The sequence below is a fragment of the Mytilus californianus genome, unplaced genomic scaffold, assembly GCF_021869535.1.
Source record: "Mytilus californianus isolate M0D057914Y unplaced genomic scaffold, xbMytCali1.0.p SCAF_9, whole genome shotgun sequence".
Classification (NCBI taxonomy): domain Eukaryota; kingdom Metazoa; phylum Mollusca; class Bivalvia; order Mytilida; family Mytilidae; genus Mytilus; species Mytilus californianus.
In genome coordinates this window covers 91,864,132-91,879,332 of record NW_026262745.1, presented here as the reverse complement: position 1 = coordinate 91,879,332, position 15,201 = coordinate 91,864,132, and the positions used below count along the sequence as shown (strand labels likewise).

Genomic DNA, 15,201 nt, shown 5'->3' with positions numbered 1-15,201 from the left:
TTGTGGGGGGTCAATTTTTTCTCATTTCAGATTTCAGAAATTAAAAAGAATTATTCCTACAATATTTTTTTTTTTTCAAATTTCAAATATTGAAAAATTTCAAGACGTAATCTTTAATTGCACAGTATGGCACATTAGATTTGTAAAATCTTTGACCACATTTATTTATTTGTTATGCCAAATCTGACCGTGTATTTAGATTTTTAATTTTGGGTCCAGTTTTCAAATTGGTCTACATTAAGGTCCAAAGGGTCCAAAATTAAACTTAGTTTGATTTTAACAAAAATTGAATATATGGGGTTCTTTGATATGCTGAATCTAAACATGTATTTAGATTTTTGATTTTTGGCCCAGTTTTCAAGTTGGTCCAAAATTAAACTTTGTATGATTTCAACAAAAATTGAATATATGGGGTTCTTTGATATGCTGAATCTAACCATGTATTTAGATTTTTGATTTTTGGGCCCCGCTATCAAATTGGTTCATATTGAGGTCAAAAGGGTCCAAAATTAAACTTTGTTTTATTTCATCAAAAATTGAATTATTGGGGTTCTTTGATATGCCAAATCTAACCGTGTATTTAGATTTTTAAATTTGGGTCCCGTTTTTTAATTGGTCTACATTAAGGTCCAAAGGGTCCAAAATTAAACTTAGTTTGATTTTAACAAAAATTGAATTCTTGGGGTTCTTTGATATGCTGAATCTAAACATGTGTTTAGATTTTTTATTATGGGCCCAGTTTTCAAGTTGGTCCAAGTTGATGTCCAAAATTAACCTTTGTTTGATTTCAACAAAAATTGAATATATGGGGTTCTTTGATATGCTGAATCTAACCATGTATTTTGATTTTTGGGCCCCGTTATCAAATTGGTCCACATTGAGGTCAAAAGGGTCCAAAATTAAACTTTGTTTGATTTCATCAAAAATTGTGAATTCTTTGGATTCTTTGATATGCTGAATGTAACCATGTATTTAGATTTTGGATATTGGACCATAATAGGTAAATTAAAAAAATTTAAGTTCTTAGACCACATTCATTCTGTGTCAGAAACCTATGCTGTGTCAAATATTTAATCACAATCCAAATTCAGAGCTGTAGCAAGCTTGAAAGTTGTGTCCATACTTGCCCCAACTGTTCAGGGTTTGACCTCTGCGGTCGTATCAAGCTGCGCCCAGCGGAGCATTTTATTACAATCTAAAAAAAATAGTCTATGCTTTTTATGATTTTGTATAAAATGGAAGTCTGCAACATATTTTAATTTCTCCTTTTTTGGATGTGGAAGGTCTCATGCACTGTTTCCCTAAATAACATTTTTTTATTGGAAATTTCATCTGTTGATATGTAATGTGGCCGTTTTGTGTATCTTTAAGAATATTTAGCTATTTTGAAAGACTTAAATCAATTTACTTAATGATAAAAGTTACGAATTATTCAGTCTGACTCTCTTAGAAAGAGATCTAGATCCGTCACTCTTTAAGCCAATTAATGTATACATGATGGGTACACATTGGGTGCTTGGTGCAATTTGGGTACTGTGGCATTACAATCCTGTACATGTACACCAAATACTAAATGTACAATGTATGGTTCTAACTTCTAATGATTATATTAAATCATGTACATGTATTGTTGCATCACCTAGGAAAAATTAAATATCAGAATGCTCATAAGCGATACATAAAAAAGGATTATTCTCAATTTTATTGTAATAAAAAAAAAACATATTATACATGTATAGTGTACATGATTATCCCCATTCTTTGAGCTCAAGGTCTAAGAAACTATCTGGTGGAGGCGGTACAAGCGATGGTGGCAAGTTTGCAACAGTTTGTAAAAATGTTGGAATGCTATATTTTGGAATCACTACTCCTGAATGTATATTTTTTCCTTCTTTCTGATCAAACTTTTGACCACTCTCAATCTTCTGTAAAAAAGTTTTGAGATCCTCATCATTTTCATCCTTCTTTATGTCTTGTCTCTTGTATTTTTTTGTTTTCATTTCTGTTGCTTGAGTTCTCAGTTGTTCCTTTTCATCTTCACGTAGATGAGAAAATCTACAACTATCAAAGAAAGTGCATGTCCCACTTTGCAAGAAATGTTTACATGGCTTCTTGTTGATTTCTTCAAACAAGAGTATTTCGGGATCCCGGAATGAATCGTAATGCTGCTTTCTGTTTCTTTGATGGGTGGTTCCATTCATGTGATTTTTCCTTGCTACCGGGTTATCAGCAAACGATTTATCGCAAAAATCGCAGTAATAACGTCTTGGCAGGGGGTGCGACTTTTTACCCCAATATACCCCAACATACCCCAATATACCCCAATATACATCAAAAAACAGTTTCAACAAAATATTATTGAATAATAATAGCATTTTAGGCATTTCCATGTTATTTTAACACCAACAATACTTTATTTTATAAATATATTTAATTTTAAATCACTTTTTTCATTGAAACTTGTTCCTTTCTTGTCAGCCGCTTACGATCACAAAATGACTTTTTACCCCAATATACCCAAATATACTCCAATAAAACGTTTCAGTGCAACATTCATGTTCTGGAATGATATTTTAACCATATTTATTTTAAAAAAAAATCCTATGCACGTTTGTGTGCATTTAGAAGCTTTTTAAACTATAGTTAAATCGAATACTGATAATGGTAGCACTAAAGACCAGAATGGACCTGAAAATATACAGGGCAATTTTTAAATTGCAATTTCTTTTTCACTCCTTCAAATTTAAGTTTTATTCAATAACATTTGTGTTTTCTGAATTAAATTTGAAATGTTTTTTCATACATGTAGATAAAATTAGAAATATTTTACTCATGTTTTGAAATATTTTTTTTCAATTTTGATTTTTTTTCTCATATTTTTAAAATAATTGTCTCAAATAAAATTTGAAAAATTTTCTCCTACATGAAATAAGATTTTCGAATTTTCATTGAACAAATTATGTTTAATCATCACATGCTTAAAATTTACGTAAACTTGGACGGACCAGAAACTACAAAGATGGTAGTTTTATTTATATTTTTCACTTTTCAATAGATAAACTTCAAATTAACAAATTCCATTCATCTAGACGGGAAAATAATTTTTCTGATGCCACAACTCAGGACTGAATGGGGAGATTTAAAGACTTAAATGGACATCTATCTTACGGTTGGATTCATTTAAACTTAAGAATTATTTATTCTTTGGATTTCCTTCTTATTTTAAAGTCGAGGCTAGTCATTTATTTAAAATCAACCAAGTTTTAAAGAATTATATGTTTGTAATAAATAAAAAAAACTTGGACCTAAACGTTAACATTGAAAGACATCAAGACAAGAAATTCTGTATATTTTTTTTGATTTATTTATCTTCATAAGTAATCACTAATTCCAACCTTTATAGTTAGGACTGAAAACGAGAAAAAAATATTTTTAGATGATAGAAGGAGGTATATCTAAAAAAAGTCTGAATGTTCCCGAATTGTTCCTACCATTCTGCAGATAGCATATTTAATATTTATTCGAAGAAGAAAGAAGTCTTTTAAGCCAACACTCTTCTTCTTCTTCTTTGATATAGTAGTTAAAAAAACTCAGTAATGAGTACTCAATACTTGTGCGTTACGTAGGTGCTGGTAATGTCTATTTACAATAAAAGACCAAAGATAAAAAAAAATATGGTGCATGCTGTACAGTTGGAGCAGGATAAAAACATTCCTTCATCTATGTAATCAGTCTTGAAAGCTTCCATATAGTTGGAGCTTTCACTGTCGATTTCGGTAATGTATTCCAGGCTATTACTGTTCTCGGAAGTAAACTGGGAAAAGGAAACGGCCTAACTGTTTCTAAAAATATACAGGTAGATTTATAGAAACTTGTAAAACTCACATATTTTCAATGGATCTTCTGCAAAATTGGATTATATTAATGAAAGAGACTGTCGTTTTATAAAATGAAAAGATCTGAATGGCTCAGAAAATTGAAAAATATATACATACAAATAAGAAGATGTGGTATGATTGTCAATGAGAAATTTTTCACCAGAATAGAAGCTGGGACTATTACAATAATGTAAGTGTAATAGTTCCAGGTAGAAGTTTGCAATTATAATGGTCACCGTACAGCAAGCAAAAATCATTCCGTATGTAGCAAGCTATAAAAGGCCCTGGCATGTAGCTGGGAAGTCATTTCCTTTTTTATACGCCCGTCAATTTTTGACGGGACGTATTATGGTATACAAATGTCCGGTGTCCGTCCGTCTGTCTGTCCGTCCGTCCGTCTGTCTGTCCGTCCGTCCGTCTGTCTGTCCGTCTGTCCGTCTGTCTGTCCGGCGTAAACATGTCGCACCGTAACTTGAGAATGACTTATCCAAATTTCATGAAACTTAACATAGTTGTTTCTTATGATGGTCAAACGATCTGTATACTTTTTGGTGAAAATAAGATTAAAACTTTTTGAGTTACGGGACTTAGTAACTAAAACAGGTGCATGTTTTTTTTCACATGTCGCGCCGTATCTCAAAAACAATTTATGATTATTGCTTAAAACTTTACACACTTCTTAGTTATATTAATCTTAAGATCTGTATACTTTTTGGTGATGATTCAAAATTTTATTTTAGAGATATTGAGTATTTTGTTAAAAAAAGGGGAGGGGTTTTTCACATATCGCACCATATCTCAAAAACAGTTTATGATTATTGCTTAAAACTTTACACACTTCTTAGTTATATTAACCTTAAGATCTGTATACTTTTTGGTGATGATTCAAAATTTAATTTTTGAGTTATTGAGTATTTTGTAAAAAAAAAGGGGGAGGGGTTTTTCACATGTCGCGCCGTATCTCAAAAAAGATTTATGATTATTGCTTAAAATTTTACACACTTCTTAGTTATATCAATCTAAAGATCTGTATACTTTTTGATTTTGATTCAAAATTTTATTTTAGAGATAATGAGTTTTTTGTTAAAAAAAAGGGGGTTTTCGCATGTCATGCCGTATGTCAGAAACTATTTATGCTTATTGCATAAAAATTCACACACAAGACGACGGGCGTATCATGCGCTCATGGCGCAGCTGTTTATTTTAAATCGTATATACTTTTTCTTTGGCGCCAATGATACTATATGTATTCTGAAATATAATGACGCCAATGAGTTGGTGCACAAAAGGATGCATTTTTGACGGTCAGGTGCTGGCGAAAACACACCAAACGTGAATCACATTTTGTTTTCTTTTAAAATCTCAGTAGAAACACCTACAAATAAAGTATTTTTCTCTTTATTGTATTAAAATTTTGTACAAGACCAGTTTTATATAAAAATGTGTTCTAAAATATGAAAACTAGAAATACAGCAAATGAAAAGGTTCCTGTACGAAATGTCTCGGCAGTTCTGTATGGCTAGGGATTATAGACTCTGCTCTAATAAATAGCTATTGGATAGAACTACAACGAGACGGCAAAGAATTTCTAGGGTAAGCATTCCTAAAGGTCGAAAATTTCGTGCGAAACATGGAAATAAAGCCAAATTCGATCAAATACGCATTGGGGCAACCCACTGTCAAACCCATTATCTCGGTAGTTCTTTATGGCTAGGGATTATAGACCCTGCCCTTATGAATAGCTATTGAATAGTACTACAACGTGAGGGTAAAGATTTTCTGGGGTAAGTAGCAGAGTCTATAATCCCTAGCCATACAGAACTGCCGAGGCAATTGATTTAACAAATGGGTGACCCCAATGTGTATTTTATCAATTTTGACCATTTTTCCGTGTTACGGACGAAATTTTCGGCCGTTAAGAATACTGTCCCCAGAAATTCTTTACCCTCACGTTGTAGTACTATCCAATAGCTATTCATTAGGGCAGGGTCTATGATCCCTAGCCATAAAGAACTACCGAGACAATGGGTTTGGAAGTGGGTGGCAAAAATATTTGAAAGCCAAAGAATGCATAAAAAAGATAGGAGTGAAGAGGTTTATGACCAAAAAAGGACATACACATCGCCACCTTCTTTGTGTGTCTGTTCAAAGTCAGGAGCATGTACTTCAGTGGTTGTTGTTACTTCAAGTCTGATAATTTTTTTTTGTAAATGCTTTGTTATAAATTAGGCCGTTACTTTTCTCAAGGAATTGTTTCATATTTGTCATGTCGAGGCGGGCCCTTTTATAACCAACTTTACGGTTTCCATATTTTTCCATATTGAAGGTCGTACGGTTGCCTAAAACACAACTAAATGATCGAAAAAAGAGAATATACTTGCACTGACGATTTTGATACAAATATGGTAGTAAATTAATAATATAACAATTATAGCCTATGCATGAGGTCAATAGAGGAGACATCGACCCAAAGAAGTATATCGTCCTCAGTCCATATACTTTTTTAGGTCAATATATCATTGTATCGACCTCATACAAAGGATATAATTGTATAACATAATATAGACGCGAAAACACAACAATCGTGATTCGCATTTTTTTTTTTTAAATCTCAGTAGAAACACATACAAATAAAGTTTGTTTAATAAATGATAAAACATCGGAAATTGTTTAGTGTTTATTTAAGTAAAGAAAAATGTAAGTGGGGGTTAAAATATAAACAGACGACGAACAGCAAATAATGGATCCAACATTTGATAATGTCAACTACCGCAAGACCACAAGATACCCTTTGAATATATTTACATACTTAAACTATTCTAAGGAATTTATTTCTGCACAAAAACGAATTCAGAAAGTTAACTGTTTAACAGACAACAGACATGCACCAAGTGATGGATACGATTGTGTTTTAAATTGTTGAATTCATATTTTAGTGCAAAATTTGATTGATTGATTGTTGATTGCTTAACGTCCAGTGGCAAACATTTCATGCATATTATGAACGAAATGTCATTTCAGAAATTGATTTATGGAGTAATAATTATTACAAATGTTAAAATTTTCGTATCATTTGGTAAAACATCAAGACTACTTTGCCTATGTAGATAGAATGGAACCGAAAAAATACATAGTTCGACTGAAACATGCTCCTTTATATTAGTATTTAGTGCAAGAAAACGTTTGTGAATTGTTTAAGACAGACAGATATAGGAGAAAAAATACAAACTCCCATGCATTCAACGCTTTTCAACACAGATTATGTGTAATGAGGTTATCTAAATCGGGTATTTTCTACATTTCTTAACTAAAGAAAATAACAATAAATATGTTTTTTTAGTTGTCTATTTGTCTATCACAAGTCCGTTTCCCGTTTTTTTTTCACATATAGGCTAAACGCAATAAAGATAAAAGCTTAAAAAATAATTATTTCATAATTTCACTCATTCAAGATTTGTTTTACTGCATGAATTAATTAATAAATTAGATATATTCAATCATTTTGGTTTTTGACAGAGTTTATACCATAACATATTTGTCTCAGTACCTGATGGTCACATGAACATGAGGGTATTCCATCAAGAATATACAATATACAAGGTTGTCGGGTAAATGTAGATTGCGGATTAAGAAGTTGGATATCAAACTTGAATTAACAAACTGAGGCGAATTTAACACGGATATGTATTTTCTCTTCAACAATATTTTAATTCTCTGATCTTTATTTTCATTTAAACTAGGTTAATACATTTTAAGGCATATAAAATAAAAAAATAAACATCAGATGTATTTGAAGGCATTTTGTAAATAAAGTAAAGGATCAGGCAAATATATCAAGTATTCCGTTTTAGAAAGTTTTTATATATGATTTTTTTTTACTTGAAATTGTGTTTACGGGTTTTAAGTTATTTTACAATTATTGATTTTCTGATTAAATAGTTAAATTTGTGGTATTATCATAATAATTCTTTAATTTATTTAAAATAAACATTTAACACTTTCTCGGATTAACTTTTCATCGTGTTCATGATAACTTTGTTAACCCTCTAGGATTATTAAAAAATGTCTGATTTTTTTTTACCATGGGTGTATTTTTGTTCCGTTACTGAGGATATTTTTGTCCTTTATGAACCCATAGGAGAAATTTGACTCCAATATGATATATTTTGTCTCATATTAATAAATGGTAGTTTTATCCGATAAATTTTTATAAGTTATAGTCGTTATTTTGATAAATTCAATAATTCATTGAAGTTTCGTATGCATCTATGAAGATAAAAAAATCCCGTGCAGCAATTTTCTCCAGGAACGCTCAAAGCAAAATATTTGAAAGCCAAAGAATGCATAAAAAAGATAGGAGTGAAGAGGTTTATGACCAAAAAAGGACATACACATCGCCACCTTCTTTGTGTGTCTATTCAAAGTCAGGAGCATGTACTTCAGTGGTTGTTGTTACTTCAAGTCTGATATTTTTTTTTTGTAAATGCTTTGTTATAAATTAGGCCGTTACTTTTCTCAGGGAATTGTTTCATATTTTTCATGTCGAGGCGGGCCCTTTTATAACCAACTGTACGGTTTCCATATTTTTCCATATTGAAGGTCGTACGTTTGCCTAAAACACAACTAAATGATCGAAAAAAGAGAATATACTTGCACTGACGATTTTGATACAAATATGGTAGTAAATTAATAATATAACAATTATAGCCTATGCATGAGGTCAATAGAGGAGACATCGACCCAAAGAAGTATATCGTCCTCAGTCCATATACTTTTTTTAGGTCAATATATCATTGTATCGACCTCATACAAAGGCTATAATTGTATAACATGGAACCGAAAAATACATAGTTCGGCTGAAACATGCTCCTTTATATTAGTATTTAGTGCAAGAAAACGTTTGTGAATTGTTTAAGACAGACTGGAAGAATCAGGTTTTCTATGTGCTTTATATCTTATTCCTTTGCAAGACTTGTCATTCATATTCTTCAGCAGGGGACATTATTCCTACTCTAAACAGACAAGAATACTGCTTAATACCAGATAAGCAATAGTATTTTTTAAATTTCATAGAATACTCCTTAATATGGGCTACAGTATTTAGTGGACAAGCAGTATTTTTAAATTGATTTAATACTTAGTAAAAACACAATTATTTTGATAGCCAATATGTTTCCATCAAAAATGACATATGCTCATTGGTAAACGGACAGAAAGTCACAGGACATAAAGTCACAAATTTGATAGGACAAAAAGTAACAGGACAAAAAGTCACAAATAATGTGTTGACAATTGTTCGAATATATAAGAGAAAGATCTTACAAATTCCCAGGATTTTTCAGTATACGGATATGGATAGTAAACTGCACATTGCTAGAAAACAAAGAAATATTGATGCCAACGTTAAAAACGTGAGTAATGTAATTCAAATAGACAGGAAATACGAAAAAAAGATTTAAAAAACAAAAATTAACAAAATTTTAATCTGCAAACCGAGTCCCTGAGGTAATTTTTTAGATTTTAAAAACGAACTTAGTGTGCATTTCTTTCTAACCAAAGTTTGGTAAACGTTGTGTGCCGTTTGTTATAGTTTGTTAAACGTTACAAAAGTAGAAACAAATGCATCGTTTAATCAGTGGTTACTGACCCTGTTTGAACTGTGAAAACGCATGCACATGTTGTTGGTATTTGAACTTATTACGCGGGGAAAATAGCCTCCGTATAAGATGTTATAGACACAGAGGACATCGCTCCTCTATGCATATTTAATTTTTTTGGCAGTTCTTCATCTTCATCAGATATATAAATGTATGAAGATAGTGATGATAAGCCTTTTTATTGAAGATAACAGAAATGAAAGAAAGGATGGTAATACCTAAATTTTAGTAATTTTAGACATTGTTTTGAGTTATGACAAGCAAGAACATACATCTTTTTTAGTGCGAAAAATATGTTTAGGTATTGATTAAATGTTTAAGTTAGAAAGAAATTCATCGTTTGTACTAACAAACGACGAACGACAAACTATAGACGCATTTGCAGCGAGTGTATAGTTTGTCAAAGTTTATGCAAACTTTGCAAACGTATGTTAGAAACAAATGATCTAAACGTGTGCTCGCTGAACCGTTTGTATCGTTTGTGTAAGAAAGAAATGCGCTCTTAGAGAGATATTCGTTATTTTCATAAAATAATGCGGGCACGTGTCAACGATTACACAACTACTCAGCCGTGAATTATACAATCAACAAAATTGATTGGATTATCCTTATTGCTTATGACTATAATGTTATGAGAACAGTGTTTTGAATAAAATAGAATTATTTATACATGTACAACGATGTTTTTGAGTTGTTTCTGAATTGTTCCATGTTATTAATACTTTAAGGGTAGTGCGTTTTTGTGATTATGGAGAACAAAATATATGATAAATGATAGAAACAAAGAGGAAAACAGAGTCAAATTCTTTTTCAAAATTTATTTTCACATTGAAATATACTATTCATTGATTCTATAAACCCCATCAAGACCCTCACAATGTTGATTGAGCTGATGCGTTCTGTATTTTGAGGTATGAGAGATAACTAGTACTGCGTGTGAGTCCTGGAAAATAATGCGGATTGGTCTGTTGTTTCAACAGATGAATTAATCAACAACATCCTGTCATTGTTTATTGAACCTGAATGACCACCTAGGGTATACATCGATATCCTGTGACACGAGTGTAATCTATTGAATAACTTATCAAATTGCACATCACTAAGTTTAAAATTACAATTAGCAGTACAATTCAACTAATTCAACATTTTGAAGTTTGATGATTACTCGACCTATCAGAATTTAAAACAAGACACTTGATTAACGTCTCTATAGTATGCAAGAACATAAAATACCATATTGCAATTCTGACAAAAAGAAACATACTATACGAATAACAACAGCAACAAATAAAACAGATAACATAACAATTATCATAATGCATCAGTAGCAGGTAAACACTATTATAATGAGACTACAATAAATTGCTTTTTTCTTTAAAAAACATTGAAATATAGCTGTAAATCACATGCTGATATCATGTACCATAGATTATACATCTATGCAATGCCATGTACTTAGTTTTGTTTCGTTTGGTTTTCTGCTGTTTTATATATCGGAATGAAATTATTTCTAAGTACAAATATTTTTTACATACAAATAGATAGTGAAGTTAACCTCCTTTAGTGTTTCTCTATAGAATGATGATTAATTCTGTTCTCTGATAGGAAATCCGACAAGTACACTGTTTCAATTAGAAACTAGTTATTTAAGAGTATGTAAATTTATATGATTAAAAATTGGAAAAACGATTTTCTTTCTCAAATCTTGTGGAGTCCCCTGGATATCTTAAACTTTCTCCTCTTTTAACAGAACATCAAAAGCATTTTCCTCGGACAATTGTATCATTCAAGTTGTTTAGTTCTTATAGAATAGCTATATATACCTTTGTAATAGCAAAAATGCGAATTTGTATAGAAAATTTTATTTTAGAAAAAAAATCAAAATCATTCGAAAAAAAAAACACCAATTTTTTATAACCCGATTAATTTCACTCCTCGCCATATCGATATCTCCTACTTATGACGTACCCGTCATAGAGCACAGAAACATAAAGATTGAATTAGCAAATATGTGTCTTCATTTTTTTCTTCTTCAGTCAACGATTAGTAAGACACAAGACACAATTCAAGTTTCTTTTCCTAATTTTAAAAACAATTTTAAAGCATTCTGAATATTAATAAAGTAGATGTGAGATATTCAATGAAACAGCAATCAAGATATATTACAGATTTTCAACATTCTTCAATCATGATAAATAAAGCAGCCAAGATATTTGAGTGCACTTTTTTTTTTATTGATAAATTTTTTTGTGCTTAATTAAAGATTGTAAAGTGCCGATTTTTTTCTGCATAATACTTTTGATATGTTCGCAATTAAAAAAAAAACCCTTTGCCTCAGTAATTTCAAGATTTTATAGTGTATTATTTCGCCATAAATACAAATTTTATTGTCAATTTAGCGGTATTTCTAACATTGCCTATAAGAGAGAGATTTGGCTTGCCATAAAACCAGGTTCAACCCACCATTGTTAAATTGAATTGGATTCACTGTAACTCCATTTACCGGTAAATTTCATTAATCTCTTTGACAAAAAAAAAACCACCTTTCTCCGACATGGATTTTTTACCTTTAAAAGCTAAAAAATTACCATAGAGCAAATTACATGGATGATTAATATTGACCATTTGGTATAGGCATATGTCCGTTTTCAAAGCGATACGTACATGCAGGACATACATTATTTTGTTGAATAAAATCAAATCTACAAATGGGTGCCGTAGGAGGACCACTGGAGTTTTGAGCAAGGATTTCTTGGCATGTAACAGATCGAAAACTCGGGGTTATGATATTTCATGTATATTTTGAACACATGGAGGGTTACCCCGGCATCCTTTGCAAAAAAAAATAAATTTTCTTCTATGTGCCTTCGGACTTTATGTTTTGAATTGTAGTTCCACTTTCCATATTCGGTATTTATTCTGAGTCAAGTGCCTGTGCGGAGACTCCAAGCAGACAACACGCATGTGTATAACGGCATTGTAGATTTTCTTATAAAATAACGAGAGTTGCCGGTCCGGTACATGAATAGATCAGTTAGAAAGCTAGGTTTTAATTTTTAAATTAATTAGATTGGAAAGCTTAATTCGAGGGTTGAAAATAGAGAGCGCAAAAAAGGGGGTTGGGGGTGTTCCACAGGAAATATTTTTATTTTATAAACGCTACATTTGAAAGGTTTATATTTTTCTATTTAATCTTTAACTAGTAATGGATGCCGTAGGAGGTCCATCGGAGTTTTGAGCAAGGATTTCTTGGCATGACAAACAATTCCAGATGTTGGTCCGAGAAGCGTGAACACACCGACCTGACCAACATAGAATTTCCGCTGACCAATGTCCTAACTGAGTGAAAGATACAAAAATTTTATAAACATAAACAGAAAACTTTAAATGTTTAACATATAAGGATTATATATTATTTTCAAAGAAAACAAACATTTGAGAAAATATTTCCAAATTTGAGAAAAAATTTCGAGTTTTATTTTAGAAAAAAAAACATCATATAGAAAACAAAACACAAAATGCATTTACAATCTCAAAATTTTAAGGGAGATAAAAGTAATTGCAAAAATTTACCGGTATATTTTTAGGTTCGTTCGTTCGGGTTTTTAGTGTAACCTTCGTCAATACATGAATAAAGAACCCGTGTTTTAAAAAGCCTCTAAATGCACAAAAAATGTAAACAGTTGTGTTCAATTTTAATATTTCTGCTTGTTATATCATTCCTTATCGTGGAAACTGTGTTGAAACTGTTTATTCGAGTATATTTGGGTATATTGGGGTAAAAAGTCATTTTGTGATCGTAAGCGGCTGACATGAACAGAACAAGTTACGAAGGAAAAAGTGATTTAAAATTAAATATATTCATAAAATAAAGTATTAATGTCGTTAAAATAACATTTAAATGCCTAGTGTAACATTGTTATTCAATCAAATTATGTTTAAACTGCTTTTTGAGGTATATTGGGGTATGTTGGGGTATATTGGGGTATATTGGGGTATGTTGGGGTATATTGGGGTATATTGGGGTAAAAAGTCACGCCGTCTTGGCATTGTGCGAAATAATGTTATGTTTATGACGGAAGTTTACATAAGTTTGAAAAATCGAAAACAATTACGGTTCCCGGAAAAAGCGTCATAAAGACTTTTTCAGAATTGTTGTGCAACAACTTTGCTAGATTTACTGTTTCTACATAAAATCAATATTTGACCGTCAAACTATAAGTGTAGTGCTAGGTAAGCCGGTCTTTCAGAAGGTAATAAACATTTCCTTAAGTGACAAACATGTAAAATGTTCGAAATATCAGTTGTGAAAAAGGGGAGTCATGTCCATCTTTAGCAGCAAAACATACAAATAATGAGATGTGGTATGATTGCTAGGGTCGCAATGAGGTAGATTCCTTTGACTCAAAGACGTTCTCTTGCATGCAAAAACAAAAACGTTCCAAAAAATGAATAGGCAAAACAATAAAACAAAACAGAAAGAAGATTTTTACTTTGAAATAGTGTCATATCTCTTCTTAAAGTTTTTTTTTCTTAAACAGAAATATTTTGTAATGTGGTTGCTACATGTACATGGGAGGAAGTTACGGCCAGGAAGTTACCCTCACATTTAATAAGCTGGGGCTTTTTTTTTCCAGCTCTGAATTCTTGAAAGTTTATAATAGATACTGTTCAAAGCCAAAGGGAAATAATCCTTACAATATTAATTGATTGTCTCCCCTATAAACATTTCTCTCTCATGTGTATACACTGACTACTCATTGTCGCAGTCTGCACCAAAATATTTTTCAACAACTAGTCCGAAGACTAATATTCCAACATTTTTCTTATGTGTCTAAACAAATTTTTGCAAATACTTACTAGTCCAAATAAGTGACAAACATGTAAAATTTTACTAGTCTGGGGCATGACTAGTGGCTTATGGTGCAGACTGCTTTGGTCTATTTTGTTATATTTTATTGTCATTTAAAAAATCTTTGGGATCATTGTATGAAATTTAAAACCAGCAAGGGTCCATGATTGGTCAAATAAAGAATTTCTATTTCTTTCTATATGAGGCACTGAATTAAATGTCACATTTCAATTTGTTTTGCATATTATATACATCCTACATTTAACAACAACAACAATACTTAATTTTATTAGGGTTAAACAGTAAGCATGGTTAGTTAATATATAACTAATCTTCCCTGAGGCCCTTTAATAATAGAAAAGCATATTAAACAAAACCCAAAAAACTAAAAAAAATATGATGACCTGGAACAATGTGTAAGTGCATGGTCTAAAACTTTATATGCATTGTTTCTGTGTACAAAATTTTAACTTTTATTATGATTTTTCATTAAGTACTTAGTGTTAATAGAAATCTTATTTTAAAAAGTTGTGAAGGAGATTATTATTTTTACAGCTGGATTGGAATTCAATAGATCCATAAATATTTTTTCTCCATTTACCATGTTTGCAATTATAAATGTATTCTCATTGAATTAAGGAATTTTGTTTAAAAAAATGCAGGATTCTTTTTGATCCATGTTGAAGGCGTCACTGTGGCTTTAATGCGAATAACAGAAATAAAAGCAAGAAGATTTGTATTTTAGTCAGATTGTATAAATAATAATTTTAAAATATACCATAAAAGAATCTCAGAAATAAGTTGAACATGGTGG

At 31.2% G+C, this 15,201-nt stretch overlaps 2 protein-coding genes across 4 annotated transcripts in view; one reads left to right on the top strand and one right to left on the bottom strand.

Annotated features, from left to right (window-relative positions):
• The window catches only part of LOC127716403 (uncharacterized), a 102,612-nt gene that overhangs the window by 10,297 nt on the left and 77,114 nt on the right, over positions 1 to 15,201 (top strand). The window contains exon 1 of one of the 3 annotated variants that reach the window (XM_052222593.1): positions 13,662 to 13,768. The exons of 1 other annotated variant lie outside the window; for it this stretch is intronic. The gene's annotated coding sequence lies outside the window, so the exon portion shown is untranslated. Of the gene's footprint in view, positions 1 to 13,661; positions 13,789 to 15,201 lie in introns of those variants that run through there. One more of the 3 variants, XM_052222594.1, reaches the window with a different exon arrangement.
• LOC127714035 (zinc finger matrin-type protein 5-like) lies at positions 1,749 to 2,201 on the bottom strand. Its single transcript, XM_052219981.1, has one exon. The coding sequence runs from the start codon at positions 2,199 to 2,201 to the stop codon at positions 1,749 to 1,751; it is 453 nt and encodes a 150-aa protein (XP_052075941.1).

Coding starts and splice junctions, on each gene's coding strand:
- LOC127714035 (XM_052219981.1), bottom strand. CDS start 2,201: ATGAATGGAACCACCCATCAAAGAAACAGAAAGCAGCATTACGATTCA.